At 32.0% G+C, this 17,541-nt stretch overlaps 1 protein-coding gene across 1 annotated transcript; it reads right to left on the bottom strand.

Moving 5' to 3' along the window:
• Positions 1 to 3,078: 3,078 nt before the first annotated feature.
• Positions 3,079 to 5,146, bottom strand: LOC107467272 (cysteine proteinase mucunain-like). The gene is made up of 5 exons (XM_016086313.3): positions 4,591 to 5,146; positions 4,275 to 4,510; positions 4,058 to 4,198; positions 3,421 to 3,873; positions 3,079 to 3,344 (listed from the first exon to the last, which is right to left on the bottom strand). The coding sequence occupies exons 1-5, from the start codon at positions 5,069 to 5,071 to the stop codon at positions 3,243 to 3,245; spliced, it is 1,413 nt and encodes a 470-aa protein (XP_015941799.2). The 5' UTR covers positions 5,072 to 5,146; the 3' UTR covers positions 3,079 to 3,242.
• Positions 5,147 to 17,541: the final 12,395 nt, after the last annotated feature.

The raw sequence follows: 17,541 nt of genomic DNA, 5'->3' as shown, positions 1-17,541 counted from the left end.
TATTTTTATTATTAAAAATTTGTAAATATACTAAAAAATAAAAAATATTTTTTATTGAATAAAAATCCTTTTTATTAATTTAATAACACCCAAATAAATACATAATTGACCATTTTCTGAGACTTGAACATTATTATTTTCTTTTAAATTTCATTGTTGCTGCAGTAATATACTAATATTGTTATTATTCAGCATATAATTAATCGACGTTTACCACATTACTTGGTAGCATAAGTTTTAATATATATATATATATATATATGCAAGAAATTTAAAATAAAAAAGATAGACCAATAATAATAATAATAATAATGGCGATGACGAAAACAAAGACGAGATTATGTTGAACATTTCACAATTATTATTTATCTTCCTCCGCATGAGGCAACTCATTGGAGATCAAAATCTAGCATTTTTCTAATAATAGGAGGATTATTAATATTGAGTACTGTTAGAGATTCAATAGTCTAAGTGTATAATGTGTTATTGAGTTACAAAATGAACATCATTTATTAGGATAATAAATATCTCAGGTCATGTCGTTCATCCCAAAAGCTCAAATTGATTTTGGGGTTCACCAAAAATCGAACTTTTGACTTTTCGAATCTAGAGTTCTAATACCATGTCATGATACCACTCATCCTAAAAGTTTCGCCTGATGAGAAAAGATAATACTAATGATTATATCTCTAATACTCCCTAAACCTCCATTGTACACATTGTACAAATATTCCATTGATTCCCTATACTTTCTCATTAATATTATGATTAAGTACGATGTTGGTCCTAATGTAGAGATTGAAAATTTATTCTGTTTCTAATCTTTGTCGCCGCCACCATTGCTCTTTGCTGCCGCTGCCGTTGCCGCTGCTCCTCGTCATTCTATCCTCGTCGTCTCTGCCGGATCTCACCGCCATATCTCACTGCTATTCCTCTTCTTAGCTCGACGTCGATGCCCCGCAGATCTGCGAGGGTGGACGTCGCGCGCCGCTCGCCGTTTCTGCTCCTCCTTCTTGTTCGGTCGTCGGTTGTCGCTGCTCTTCGGCGATTTCTGGTTCCTTTTAAATCTGCTGCTTTTACTTCTGATTATCAATTCTTTTAGTTTTTGTTGTTTTGTTGTTGTTGTTCTTCTGATTTTATTATTCATTGTTCTTTCTAAGTTCTGAATTCTGAGTTTAGAGTTTTGAAGATGATAATGATTTTCTGAGTTTTGAGTTCTTGTTGTTCTTTTGTTGTTGTTGTTCTTCTATTTCTAGTTACTTTTGTTGTTGTTGTTCTTTTTTATATTTATTTTTTATTTCACTTATAAAATTAATGGTGAGATATCACACTTTATTCCTTTAAATATTAAAAAAAAATTGAAATGATCCATTTTCCTCATCCACTGGCTGTTGGTTGCTTCCTCTCTTATCGTGAACCTTCCAACTTAACGAAAAGTAATTATTATTATTAAAAAATAATAAAAAAATTTAAAATATTTAAAATTTGGTTGAATTTAATTGAGATTATGATTTAGATGTAGAGTTTTATTAACTAAAATCATACACATAAATAATTACCACATAAGTTTTTTAGATAGATATATATTAAATATTTATTTTTCAAAATAATTATCTTAAAGATCTTAAGCTATTTTTACCTTAATGAGGCATTGTCTCTCTCTGGTTTGGTCTCAAATTCAAAGTCACTACCTTTTTTTCACCCGGTAAACTTTTACATACCCTTTTAATTTAAGTCTATATATATTTGATGGTGAATTCTTTGGTATAGAATGGGGGAACAGTTCTACACATATAGAAATGTATTGGATTTGTACAACAAATGTCAAAGTAAGAGAAAGTTTTTGCACTACACATCACCCTTCTCACACTTTAAAATACGTAATCAATTTTATTTTTATTTAATAAATTTATCTTGATAATAATTTATTTAGATTACATACTCAAAATTCATTTCAAATATTAAACTACTAATAATTAAATATGTATGGACAAGTATTAACATAATATTTTTTAAACTGAAAATTTACTTATCACCTGAGAGAGGCTTTTTTCGATCCACCTAAATCATATATATACCACTAAGTATTTACTTCGAGTTATTGGATGTTCACGTATTATTCACATATGCTATTACATCTCAAGATCCAAAATTAACCAAATATATATATATATATATATATTCTTAAAAGACATTTTAATCTGTCAAAAACACCTCATCCTTCTAATATTATAGTCCAAACAGCTAATCTATAAGTCCAACAATTAGTCTAAATTAATTATTCAGTTAATTATTCACACCTAAACAAAATTAACAAATTCTTACCTAAACCCATTACGTGATACATCAGATAAGGATATTGTGTAGTGCCAGAAATTATCTTTTATTGACTCCAACGCATTTTTACATGTGTAGAATTGTTCCCATTCTACACCAAAAAATTCACCATATTTGGTTGATTTAGTCCTTTATACATGTGAGACTCTTATCCTATCTAATATATAAGGGGTAAAAAATTAATTGGCTCGAAATCTTAAAATATGATACACAATTCCTATTTGACATTTTATGAATAACTATCAAATATGAGACTAATGCTGGGATAATTTAACTAAGAAAAAATACATTTTGTCCTTATGGTAGACTTACGATTATATCACTATAAAAAAATCCCTAAGTAGTATCAATTGGATGAATTTTTGCAATATATAGAAAACGGATTTGCATACTTTAAAATATATTAGTAAGAGATTAATCGTTCTTAACTTATCTATTAGAATTTACACTAATATATAATTTTAATAAGGTATTTATTCAAATAAAAATATCAAAAATATCTTCGGTAAATTAGAGAAAATATTGATAAATTGAGAATTTTCTTCTCCGTAATGGAGTTCTGCGAATATATAGTAGCATATTCATGTATTTTAGAACTGTTGCTCAATTATTAATAAGTTCCATTCTTTCCAATTAAAAATGAAAGAGAGACAGAATTGATAAACGGAGGAAAGAGAAAAAGAAAAGAAAAATGGATTTGTATTTACAATTAAATTCCTTCCCAAGCAACAAAGAGATCGGACTTGAAGACATAAAATATTTGTATAAGAATGATTTAAGTACATTAAACAATTTAATTAATTAAACGTATTAAACCATCTAATAATACTTCAAAAGAGAGACCAACACCGTATCGAAGCACCACCACGGCACCACCCTATATACATTTTCCCACTGGCTTTTTTTCATGCCAATAAGCAGTCTTTCATGGCAGCTTTCCTTTGAGTCCAAGTGCTTGTAGCACGTGTTCGTGGCAAGGAATTCACTCCGAATGGGTTATCTTTACTCTGTTGCATTGCATGAAGGAACATTAAGACACAAAAACAAGAAGGAAAGAAGAAAGGGCATATAACAGTTACGTACCAATCTGCAGGTTCCGGCGCGAGTGTCGCAGACGGGAAACTCAGGAGGACAGCAGCTAGCACCGTCGTCGCAGCAAGTGGCGGATTGCATAGGGCAGCATCCCCATCCAAAGCAAAATCCTGCATACTCGAAGACGCAGCAGCAAGTGGTGCGAGAAGGGCAAGAGTAGTAATCGTCACAGACAGTGGAAGGGTTGACTGGGGATGGAGGTGAGGGACCAGGGTTTGGTGGGTTGGTGCTGTTCTTGATTGGATATGATGCCTCCATTGCGATACCACACTTTCCGGTTGTGCCATTTGCAAGATTTCTCTCCAGCTTGATGTAACCCTCCTCGCCCCATCCTGAACCCCATGAATTCCTCACCAACCAGTAGTCTTTACCGTCTTCTGTTCCGTACCCAACTGCGGCAACACCGTGGTCAAGTTCAGTTCCACATATGCCGGTAAAGATACCCTGATCATCATCACCAATCAACAAAATATCGAAAAAATCGTTAGATAATTTGATAAACAAAAAGGCTAGTATTCACATATTTGACTAAATTTCTTTCTGAATATACATGTTAATATCTCAGCTATTATCTTATTCACATGAGGAGTTATGTAATGTAATATAAAGTAAGGTAGAATAACATTACAGATTGATAAAGTTGGAAGGCCCTGCCACCAGCTTCAATGGCAACACTAACAGGTTGGTGTGCAACAGCCTTGGTCAACGCTTTCTCATCATTTTCTGGCACATCTTCATAACCATCTATGGTGACTACATGAGCATTTTTCTGACAAAAAGCCAATTTAGTTTAGGACATTCATAATAGTAATTAGATGGATAGAGTGAAAGGGATATATACCGACCCTATTGGTATCACAAACACCTTCACGAGCATGGTAGGAGTAGTCTTGCTCAGAATCAATGCCTCCATTGTTGATAATGAAGTCGAATGCATTGTCCATGAGGCCTCCATTGCATCCCATGTTATAGCTCCTATCACAGTCCACCAACTCTTGCTCTGACAGAGATATCAACTCCCCCGTCACAATTTTATTGATCCCTTCCACCGCAGCAACCGTCGAGAATGCCCAACAACTCCCTTCACAACAAAACCAATTTTTTTTAGGGGAATTAATATTATAGAGCATCAAAATTAAACCCTAGATATAATGTGCTAACCGCATTGGCCTTGATCCTTAACGGGGGAGACGGCACCCTTCTCCCTCCAATCAACAGAAGCAGGCAACTCGTCGCCGGCGCGGAATGCGTAACGGTCACTCTTCCTGTTGCCAGAGAGCAATCGCTGTTGCTGGGAGGAGCTGCGGGGTTTGGTGCCGAGGTACCTGGCTCTGTACTCTTCATTGGTCAGATCGGCGAACTTGTTCAAGCCAAGCTTGTAGGGTTTGTTCCCAGCGCTGTTATGTTCGTGAATGAACCGCAGGTTATCCTTGAAGATCTCGAACCTTCTCTCTTTCTCTCCCAACGCGTTGTAGATCTTGCCATGCTTCACCAGCCATGACTCGTAGAGGTTCATCAGGTGGCTCTCCGTCATGGCTTCTAACTTCGCGTCGTAGTCAATGATCGACATGTCGAGTGCGGACGCCACGACGGCCGCCGCCAGGAGGGGGAGCAAGAGGAGGAGGACATGGGAGCGACCCATGGTGCGGTTGTGCGCGGTGGTTGTGGTGGTGGTGGTGCGGCTGATTTGGTTATGGTTGGAATGAAGAAGGATGAAGGGTTGCGATGCGAAAGAGGGAGTTATATTTAAATATTTATGAGAGAGAAGTTAGGGTTGTGATTGGTTCAGAAAAAACGGGAGAACTGCGTTGAAATAGGAGGTTAGGTCAAATCTTTAAATTTTATCTTCAAATAATGGCTTGGTTAACAAGTTCTGAATGTTCATAAATCATAATTGGATTTGATTTGCATGTTTATACATGTATCTTACGCCATCTTTTACTATCTAATCATTATTTTTAAATATTTTCAACAACTAATTAATTAAACAATTCACTCGCAGTAGTTATCGCAAAAGTAGATACATCGTTTTCAACTTAATGTTTTGTTTTCAAATAATAGTAAAATAAAAAACTAAAAGTCTGAAACAGGAATTATTATATTTAAAATGGTTAAGAAGAAAAATATTTTTATGTGAGATTGATATTTAAAAATCCTTAAATAATTTGATAAATTTGATAACTTTACTTAAATTTTCACAATAGTTGCATACATAGTTTCTTGCCAGAGAAAACTTGGGTTGAAAGTTGAAGCTTGAAACTCCATCTAACTTTCCTTATTTGATTTCAGATTTCATAACACCGTGTAAAATAGGCAAAAATCTTATAATCCATATCCATCCAAAAAGACCAACTATGGAACATAGAGACTTAGATCCGGCTCCTCTAAATTATGTCAATACTTTAGAGAAAACTAGCGAGTTAATATATACCATTAAATTGATCAATAGTTAGGATTTTATCAAATTAAACATCTTATAAAACACTTAAAAAATTTACTATAGTATTTAAAAGGTGATGTCTAACTTATAAAAAATTAAAGATTAATATTTAATTTAAAAAATATAAAATTAAATAATTTTTTAATATTTAAAATTTATTATAAAAAGTAAGTTAAAGATCAAATAATAAATATTATAAAATTGACCAATAAATTAAAAGCGAATCACAACAAAAAAAAAAAAGAAAAGGAAGAGGAAGGATTGAAAAGAGCAAGAAGGTCGCAACTAAAGAGGAAGAAAAAAAAAAGCAAGAAACAAAAAGATAAAAATTCCTCTTTTAAAATTTTTAAATGGTTTTATGAAATATTTTTAATTTGGTAAAATCTTAATCATCTAATAATTTAAGAGTTTGTTAATGATGAACGAATTACATTACTGCATATTAGCATATCCAAAAGTCACCAAAAAAAAACATTGGCATATACAAAAAAGTAGGATTTCAATTGGCAATACTTTTTTTTTTTTTGGTCAAGAATTGGCAATACTTTTAAACTAAATATTTAAATTTAGAGATGTGGGACCCTCTCAAGTTTTTTTAACTCGTTGGGCTAAAACAATTTTTGAATAACATGGTCCATCTTATCTTCACCTTCAAAATTAGTTAGCTGACCCATTTTCAATACCAAAATAAATAATTAATCCTAAAACAGTCGGACCAAAAAAAGAAAAAAAAAACTCAAATGATAGAGTTTCTATTGGGCCATATATTAATATATTCTTCGTACTACTTAGGCTTTTGTTTTCATTATCAATCGATTAAAATACAGAAAGAAAAAAGTAGGCTTAAGCAAGTGTCGGGGGTTCGAATCCCGCTTTGTGCATGCAGCAATACATTGGCCAGTGACAAACCCTTAAATGGAGCTCAGTACCGCGACGAATTAGTCCTTAACCTAATTTTCTATTTTTAATAGGTAGTTGATATACAATATAATTAAGCAAACAATTATACTACACATACAAGTCTTTTTGACTTCAAATCTTATAAGTTGGGTCAAGCCAAACAAAAAATACTCTCACCCAACTCAAACGTGTTAAACACGCGCGTCACTCAACCGTTTCCAAAACGCGTTACTCACCATTATGAATGACTCTTCTTCTTTTTCGTTCAAATCCACAACTGTCGAGATTCAAGGCACATTCGAAAACTCTAAAGAAACTTTCAAACTCCTCACCAACACTCAACGAAATCAACAAGCAAATATCAAAATTGCCATAAAAAATACTGAAAAGAAAGAAGAAACATTAGATACTATTTCACTAATCTTCTAGGTTTTTCAGATTTTTCTTTCTGATTTCAAAGGCGAAGCATTATATCATTGTATTTCTCTTTTATTAAGTAGATTCATTACATGTTCTTGGTTTAAAGTAGATATTACGCTTCTGGTGAAACTGTTCAAGTCAGTTATACTGTTTTACATACTTTTAGTGAATGATTCAACGTGTTTTTTCATCCGTTTTTGTGCATGTTTGCATATTTTGAAGTGAGTGTGTATACATATAAACTTTGTACTATATTTCAAGTGAACTCATATTTGGGTGTATATGACCGATTTTTTAGTGTATATCAATCGAATTCGAATGTGACTGGTGCTTCTAGTGATATTTTGAACTTAAGTATCATTTTGAACTCATATAATGTCATGTAATCCAAAAAAAATACAGGTGTATGTGTCCGGTATATATATCAAGAGTATTCAAGTGTAACTGGTGCTGTTGTACTTGTGCTTGAGCTTGTAGTGTCATTGTATACATGTTTGGTTGACTGGTGCTGTTGTACTTGTGCTTGAGCTAGTATTTAGGTATATCTAGCAGTTATTTGGGTGTATGTTGCTGGTATTTGCGTGTATGTGGCTGATATTTGGGTGTGTCAATTTTTCCTAGTATAAATATAACTTATTTAAATGACTCTCATTTTGCTTTGTTTACAACAAACCAAGGATTTGAGATGCTCCACGTGATTATTGAATGAAAAGTTAAAAAAAATGAGCAAGGCAAAAAAGGCCATCGTTCAAAAATTAAGATTTGATGGTCTGATGCACATCTCGCCGATGAATGTGCCACACAAACTGTTGAAGAAATTGGCTAATTCCTTTAATTTGGACGAAAATAAATTGGACACGAAGCACAATTTGTTGAAAATTAAACCCAAAAAATAGGAGATGTCCTTGGCCTCAATGTATCAGGTAACTGATTACAAAAAAACTTTTATACTTACATTCTTTGTAATCTATTCTTTGTAATATATTATTCTGATATCATGTAATTAGAAAACAAATTTTTATGTATATGGCTGGTATTTGGGTGCATTTGAAGTGATTTGGAGTGAAATTGGTTTTCTTTTTTATAGGAGACCTATTTCTCAAAAAAATTGACTTTTAAATACGTTTTTAAGGAGAACAAAGAAATTTTTAGAAGGATCCAGGGAAAAATATTAAAGAATCTGACTTATCAGATGATGGATATCGGTGTTGACAACGATCAAGATTGCATAATATTCAGGAGAATTTTCATTCTCTATATTCAAATGGTGTTCTTGTTGCCAACTATCATAAACAAAGTATCTCCTGTCCATATGGCTCCAATTTTTCGACTGAACAACATAACAGAGTGCAACTGGGGCAGCCATGTCCTCAATTTCATCATCAAAGGCATAACTAATTACCATTTAAAAAAATTAAAAATTGATTGATGGTTGCCTCTATGCCTTGATGATAGTATATTTTCATCTAACAAAACATACAGACAAAAAAAGAAAAGCAATCCTTGGACTGCCTTGGGTTAGCCATTTGAATAGGGAGCTACTGGTTGCAAGGATTAGAGCAGAAATTGATGGTCATATGGTAACTGAATAGAATATTTTCTCTAATTAGGGTGTATTTTATTTATGTAGATGATATAAACTAACGTTTCAACTGTTTCAAGGCATCGTCAAGAGAGCGGAAGTGAAAAAGAAATTGAAGAAAATAAAAAAAAAGAAAAAAAAAAAAGAAAAAAAGAAACAAAAAAGAAGAAGGTAAGTTCATCGGAGAGTGATTAATTGGAGAGTGAATTTGTTTTTTTCTCTGAGTCTATGTTTGAATAAGACTCGGAGGAACAAAAAAAAAATAAAGAAACAACCCACCAAGACAACAAAAAAGTAAGTAATAGTTTTGGGTATATTTTGTCATTTTTAGAGTATTTTTTGCTAATGATTGTTTGCTCTCTAAAATGGTATCCAGAAAAAGGAAACAGATTGTGGAGGATTCCTTTTCAGAAAGTGGAAGTGAATATGATGATGATTAAGATTTTGAAATTGTCATTATATTGCTTTTTTTGTTTATTAATAAAATTTGATGTATTAATAGAGTGTTTCTCATTTAATTTCAGAAGTGAAGAATCGTCACCAATAACAAAACAAAAATCAAAAAAAAAGTTCAGACTCCACCCAAAAAGTATGCACTGCTTTCGGGAGTATTTTATTATCAGTTTTGTTATGTTTGTCTGATTCATATTTTTTTGATTTCGAGGATGCAATCCAAAAAAAGAAAGCACATTGTTGAGGATTCGTCTTCTGAACAACAAATTGAATCCTATTATGTGTAAGATACGTTGTAAAGCTATATAACCCTTTATCATCAAAATTTTATTTGTTAATATATTTTTTTGCATGTACTGTGAGAACTGATGTAAGAATTGAAGAAATAGAAGAATTCTTCAGAGAATCAAAAAAGAAAAAACCAATGAAAAGGCTACACAGGGGTACGGTATGTTGAATTTCGGTGTATATTGCTGATTTTAAGGTGTTTTTTGTTACTGATAATTGTTTTTGCTTTCTCTGGATGAAGGAAGCTGGGCTCCCATCGACGAAAGCTCATTATGATTCATCCAAAACGTAAGATTCTTTATTTGATAGAATTTTGAGATCCTGGTTTAATTAAATAGTATTTTTACTGAATATGTTTATTCTGTGCTTAGAATACCGGAGGTAAACTTAGGAAGCGAAAATGATCCTGTGTTTCAAACACAAACAGATCAAAGCAGTGTAAACAAACTCACGGATAGCATGTAATTTCTGTTTCTAATGCCATTTGATTAATTCTTTTGTTACCATCTGCTTCTAATTTTGTATAAATTTTTTAAGATAAAAGAAAGCCTTTTAATGTTTTATTCAAGAAAGAAAAGACAGAAAAAAATGCAACTATGTAAGTTTTCAAAAAAATAGAGTATGTGTTTCTTTTCAATACTTCAGGTGTATTTTGACATTATTTTGGTGGATTTCAGGTTAGGTTTGGAAGAAGAATCAGTCAGTGACCCATCTAAACAAAAGATTATCATTTTTCGGATGGAGACACATTCACAATTTGAACCGCTTGATATGTGAGTTTTACAACTAAATTTCAACTTTCTAATCATCTATTTTAAGGGAGTATTTTAACATTTTATTTTTGTCTTGTTTAGAGTTCCGATTCAAGTATGTATGCCTCCGTCGCAGACAATAGTAGCAAGTCCTATGCAAATTGAACCATCCCCCCTAAAAGTCTCCAAGTAAGAAAATTAGCGAAGAAACAATTAAAGGGTAAGGAATAATATCCGGGTGTATTTGGTTATTATTTGGGTGTATTTTTTTCTTATTTTAGTGTATCTCATTTGAATTGAGCTGTAATTGGTTTTTTCTTTTATAATTTAAATCATTTTCTCTAACCCTACAGCACTCCACAACTCCAGCAACCTGCTGAAAGCATACCCACAGTGTCAGCAGCTCCTTCTAAAATGTAAGTTCTACACAATATAACTCTCTTTCGATATCACTCGTCTATTCTTATACTTATAGTATCTTATATATCAACACGCAGTAATCTAACCCCTAAAGCCACTGCTACATTGATGATGATCGCCAACACAACATCTTATGTACCAAAACAAGTTCCAGCGCCATTCATTCAGCCTTGGCTTCATTGATTCGAGTCAGGAAGAAACACTGACTCAGGAGGGGCGATCGGGATCTGAGAAGGAAAAAGGTCCCGAGACGCCAATACTAATTGAAGAATTAGAGGAGTTGGTGGAGCAAATTACAAACACTGGGGATGCGGCAGCATTGAATTTTGCAGAGGATAAAAGTCCCCGACTCGAAAAGCAGCATGCCGACCAATTTTTTGAAAAGTTTGAAACTCCTGCAAAGAGGACGGAATTGTCGGCTGACTTGAAAGAAAAGTGCTACATTTTGGGCTACACATCGAAAGAGCTACGAGGATGGAAGTACTAATGAGTGGGAGCCAATGTGCATCCTCAATGCCTAACAACTAATGCAGTTGTTAAAAATTCACTTCGCATCTCTAAAAGCTAGTACATATATCAAAGCTAAGGTAACATTAGAATAAGATTAATGATTCTATTATGAGCTGTGACTGCAATGTTGATTAATGTAATTAATTTGGATATTTTATTTTTTTAGATTGTCACTGCTATGTGTCTGATTCTGAACAAACAAAATATTAGAATATTTGAAGAATAAATTTACTGTCTTCCCTCCTACTATTGTGATAAGGTGTATTGAACTCAATTTTGGGTATGTTTATGTAATATATTAGGTGTAATAACTATTTCTTTCGGTGTTACACAAATGCTACATAACATGGCTATTGGAAATCATAACGGTGGCGAGTTCTTACATGCAAAAAATAAAGCAGTTTGACATTCAAAACTACAAAATGTTCATACATTTTTTGGACCTGAAAAAATTGGCATCCTATCTATGTAAGTTTTCGTTTCTAAATCTTCTTATCACAATTCTTTCATTATGTGCCAATTAATCTAAAATAATGTTCAATGTGGACATACTTCAGATATTTGCACCTGTTTGCTATGGGAAGCATTGGTGGATATAGTTAGCTGATATTAGAAAGAAAAAATTTTGTATCCTTGACCCATATCACAAGAAGTGTCACTCCCCATGAAGCTTAATAAATTTGTTCTAAGTTGAATTTGTTGTTTGCATTTTAATATTTGGTTGTAGTTATGTTTAAAATAAGGTGTACTATGAGATACTTTGGGTGTAATCAGGTATTAAATTTAGTCTTTTTTATATTTTGTTTTGTTTTTTATTTTTAGGGGTATGTGATTTCTAGAATGAGGTTATATGCCGGGGGTATCTATCAAAAAAGATGATTATAAAATTAAACCGTCATACATCAACATTGTAGGCCGAAAAACAGAGTATAAATTTTTTTCTGTGAAAATTTTGTGTTTTCTCTTGTTGTCCTATTTTAATTTGCTAATTTATTTTTGGTATTCAGCTATGATTGTGCAGTTTATGTAATAAAATGGCTTGAAATAATCGAGCCTCAAAACATTAAAAGGGAAAAATATAACTGGGAGAATTGGACACAGGTAATTGTGTTTATAAGTATATAACTCTCTATTACTTTACTAAATTAACAGAGTTCAGTAAAGAATATTCTTTAAACTATAGGCGGAGGTGGACTACTTTAGAGTTGAATACACTTCGCAGATTCTATTTTATGAGATAAATCAAGACAGAGATACAGCCATTAAAGAAAGCGAAGCAATAAGATTGTCCAAACTATTTGCAGTGTTGTTGAGTCCATATTGTTAAATAGATTCAGATGATATTGACAGTGATTAGTTTGAGTGTTGTGTAGTCTCGTAATAGTTTCAACATTTTTTGTAAAGTTTGTGAATATTTAATCCAATATTATTATATTTTTTTACATAAATAAACTGTCTATACTGTATTCAAAAGCTGTCAATTACAGGTTAAAAAAATCAAGAAAAATAATACCAAATATACTAATGCACCGAATTACTTTCATAATACACCCAAAAATAACCAGAATACACCCAAATTGAGTGCTTACATATTTTCATGAAAAACCAACCAAGAATTATGAGAATTCAGAAATTTAAATTGTTAATCTCTTTAGAAATTGAATTGTATATGTATTGCAAATTTAAAATAAACAAATATAAACAAGACACTAATTTTCAACACAAATAGCAGCATTTCAAAAAATATATTAGAAAAGGTAAAAAATAAGAGAGTACTGAAATACACCCAAAAAATTCATCGATACACCAAAATACTTTCACTATACACCCAAAAATCTATCCTCTGTTGCTGGATCTTTGAACTGATAATTCATAACATGTCTATGATATTGGTTGGAATTTGGTTGCACCACTGATGCACTATCAAAAAGGTTCAACTGAAAAAAATAAACTCACATATTAGCAAACCTGTAAAAAAAAAAAACTCAATTACTCCATGTTTAAAGAACATCACTTTTACTTCGTTAGAGCTTTCGTTTTCTTTTTCTTTGAGGCATTTGCAATCTGTTTGTCCAACTTTGAACCTGGTTTATTTTTGGGACGTCATCTTGTTCTTACCCTTGGAGGACTTTGAAGGTTGTTAACGGATTCCAAGTTAGCATATTTGTGAGATAACGAACATGTCCCCTTCCTTTTGGCTTTCAATTTTTGCATCTCAACCATGATGTTATCATAGGCGCGGTGCAGAATGACAGTGAGCTCCTCGAATTCTGATGAAAATTCGCATATATTTTACGAATGAAACACCAATTCGTCAAACCTCTTACTTCTTGGCTCCAACAGTGGCTTGTCGTGGCTTCTCTTGATGTGTATGTCTGTTCTTTACGTTTTTGCTCCATCGTTCCAATATGTATCTCGGTGACACTTTGTTTACTCGTTCAAAACTTAACACGCTTAGGGCGTGACGGTACAATATCCTTCTTGTCTCGAATAATAAGCACTGGCATTTCACTTGGGCTGCTACCGAGTCTTATGTAACTGCAAAGTTGTTAAATATTGAGTTGAAAACTTGTTCCACAACTTCGTATACCGAAGAGCCTAGAACAAAGTTCGTTGATCTTGTGATGCAATTCACCTTCCCTCTTAATTATGCTTGGACTTTCCTAAACTTCTGGTGAGTGTACACCTATTGAAACTGAGCTTCTATTGAGAATTTTTGTTGCACACGGTATGACAGTGTAAAAAAATCTGCAGTATCTGATTCTCTCTCTTTGCTCCCTATTTCCGAGGCAATTGTCATATTATTTGATGAATTAGATAAGTGAGTTGTTCCACGCAATGAACTTGTTAAAAAAAGCATGCATAATCTCACTTCTTTGTATACTTCCCATCCCGGTTCAGAAGTGGTGATCGATATAAATTAGAATCCATATATGATGGTCTTTGTAAAACTTTGCAAAAAACACCTAAATCAGAACTATAATACACTAAAAAACATGCAATTTACACATGCACTTGTTGTCCACAAGACCATACTTCATCAGAAAATCATTCCAATTCCTATCAAATGATTCTTTGGTATGAGAGTTCCAAACAACGTGGCTCATGTCTTGTTCGATTTCTAGGTGTCTCTTGTAGCTGTTTAATTTGCTTGAAATCTTCTTCATGATATGTCAGATACACCAATGGTGAATTGTTGTGGGCATATAAGCCTCGATAGCCCTTTGCATCAATGCGCATTGATCGGTGAGAATCCCTTTCGGAGCATTTCCTTCCATACTACAAAGCCAACATTCAAATCTATTTGAATAATTAAATATCTTCATTTTTTATCAAAGTGCATCCCATAAGTGTTGATTGACCGTGGTGATTTACCCCGACAAAGAAACCAAAAACCAGATTATACCTAAAATAGATTACGACAAAACAAAAATGAAGTCGTTAAATACACCCAAATAAAATCTGTCTACACCCAAAAAATCCAATGTACACCTCTGCTGCAGATTTATAAATCAAAACAGCATATTACCTGTTTGTATTGTAGGTGGTGTCGAATGAAATAACATCTCTGAAATACTCACAGACAGCCATGCTCCTTGTGTCCACCCAAAAAACAAGCTTAATCGACTTATCGTCCTCGATTTCGATCTCAAAAATAAAATTATGATTCTTCTTTTTCATTCTTATAAGTATTTTCTGAATTTTTTTGCATCCTCTAGTTTTGAAACATTCCGCACTTCACTCGTGATGTAATTTCTCACGTCTTTTTCGATAAAATTTAACTCGTAGTGACCCCCGGTTGCTGCCACAAATGATTAGTAAGTTTTGCTTGGTCTGATTTCAGCTTTCTCGTTATTCTCTATTGTACGACGCACAGACATGCTTAGTTCCTTGTGCTGTTTAAACATCCCTGCTTGATTTGCACGACAAGAATGTGAATGATGCAACACGACTTTAGAAATGATCCAAACACCGATGTCCTTCAATATGGTATATAAATTCATGCGGGACAATTTAATCCTGCTGAGGGGTTTGTCTTCTCCGTCAGAGATATTTTTGATTTTCATTTTCCCTCTCTGCTACATGTAATCAATTGATTCTTAATTTCGTTTTCCTTCTTATTTGTGCTCCGAGCTCTTGTAGAAAAACCTACAGCTTTCGAATAATCCTTGTAGAATTTTGCAGCATCTTCAAGAGTGTTAAAAGTCATCCCAACCTTGGGAACAAACTGCTCATCAACATCACAGAGGAACTGCAGAATACACCCAAAATAGTCCACAATATACCATATTAAAACAAGCATAAAATATAGAATGCAAATACAACTATTAAACCATCATAAAAAATAATAAAAAATCATATTCATGATCATCATCAAACAAAAACTAAATCAATTCAACTAAAACAATAAGACAATTCACCCTCAGTCAAATGAAAAGTGAGAACCTGTAAATACACCCAAACTTTCCCACTTTACACCCAAATATTTCTGATTTACACCTGAAAGTCTGATATAAAATACAGAAAATTCATCAGAACTAGTACATTATATTCAATTCAAACAATGAACAGCAATTTTCACAGGCAAGATTCACAACATTATTCAGCTCCACAATCATAAACTACTAACAAAAATATTAACTGGAATTAAACAACACCCAATGAACTTCATTGGATTCAAATTCAAAATCCATTTCGCTCTAGTTCACCTGACAATCTGAAGTTGAATCATCCATTATCTTTAAAACGATTTCAGAGCTTGATTTCAATACAATTTCATAGCATAACCTGATTTCAAAATGATTTGAGAGTTCGATTTCAGAAACAGTGGAAATTGAGAAAAACGAACAAAGAGAACGCAAAGAGAAACGCACGTAAACGCCGAAAAAGAATACAGAAAAAAACGCACAAAAGAGATCACAGAGAGAAAGTACGAAAACACAGAAGAAATTCAAAAAAAAAGCTATATATTTGCACATTAGTTAAAAAATATGTTAAAAAGTGTGTAGACTAGACGTACTAAAAATGGCACATTTTAACTATAAATGAATATATGAACTTATAAGACTTATATAAAAAAATACTTGTATATATAGAATAATTCTTAAGAAAAATGTTTAGATGCATGCTTAACTTTTTGTCACATTTATTATTATTTTCTAAATAAAGCAAAAAAAAAAAAAAATCAGGCTTCTTATACGAGTGCTGAAACAATTGAATGAGGTCCAATCATACCCACAAACGAATCTACCTCTTTGAATAGGAATTAACTTAGTAGAAGTAGATTAGTGATTTTAAAGTATAAAAATAATCATTTAGTTTGAATATCCTTCACTAATTTGAGAAAAAAGAAGATATTTTTGGTCAAAAATAAAATTGAGCTTTTAAACTTTNCTTTTTAATACCTTTTAGTTATTATTATTATTATTATTATTATTATTATTATTATTATTATTATTATTATTATTATTATTAACTTCAAAATTATTTTTTGGACTTAGTTAACAAAAATGAATGACAAATGAAAAATATTGTGTTTAAATATACTTTTAAATTGGTGACGTACTTTTTAGATAGGCAATTCATAATTATTTAATAAAATTATAGTTTTGTCCACTTGAATTTATCTTTTATTCTTAAATTTAATAAATGTATTGCAAAAATATCAATTTATATACATATAAATGCATCCTCTACTACAGCGTTGATGATTTAATTTCAAATTAAGGTTATTGGAACAGAAATGTGAAAATGAAAACAAAAATTTAGAGATTTAGATATTTATTTACAGTAGAAACTATACCTTATAACTTTTCTATCTTATATTTTATATTTTTAATATTTTTTTATTATTTCTGTATTTTTTGTTATGAAAAATACTAAAAATCATTAAAATTTATTATTTTTTATTATTTATTTAATATTAATAACTAATTAATAATAAAAAATATAAAATATAAATAAATTATATCAATCTTCTAGCATTTCTCTTTCTCTTTTATTATAACACGATATCAAATGGAACTTTTAGATACCTTTGCAATGTAAAAAAATGATACTATCATAAAAATTTTATAATTATTTTTATATAAAGATATATTTTTTATTATTAAATAATAAATTATAGGATTTAATTTGATATGTTATAAAAATATTTTTTTTTAAATATGGTCAAATAAATAAAACACACTTTTAACACCAAACTCGTTAAACATCTTCCTTTCAACGGGTGAAAAAAAAAAAGGGTTATGTTTTATAACAACAGAAGGGCGCGAACAAGGCAAAAAATTCGGGGTTGAGCAATATGAAATGCGAACATTTTCAAGAGATCGTGAATATTTAGAAAG

This window comes from Arachis duranensis, chromosome 9 (genome assembly GCF_000817695.3).
Source record: "Arachis duranensis cultivar V14167 chromosome 9, aradu.V14167.gnm2.J7QH, whole genome shotgun sequence".
NCBI classification, from domain to species: domain Eukaryota; kingdom Viridiplantae; phylum Streptophyta; class Magnoliopsida; order Fabales; family Fabaceae; genus Arachis; species Arachis duranensis.
The sequence above is the reverse complement of the archived record's forward strand: the minus strand, read 5'-3'. Positions and strand labels throughout refer to the sequence as shown.

Coding starts and splice junctions, on each gene's coding strand:
- LOC107467272 (XM_016086313.3), bottom strand. CDS start 5,071: ATGGGTCGCTCCCATGTCCTCCTCCTCTTGCTCCCCCTCCTGGCGGCG. Junction 4,511..4,590: donor TAAGGATCAAGGCCAATGCG/GTTAGCACATTA, acceptor TTTGTTGTGAAG/GGAGTTGTTGGGCATTCTCG. Junction 4,199..4,274: donor GTGTTTGTGATACCAATAGG/GTCGGTATATAT, acceptor GCTTTTTGTCAG/AAAAATGCTCATGTAGTCAC.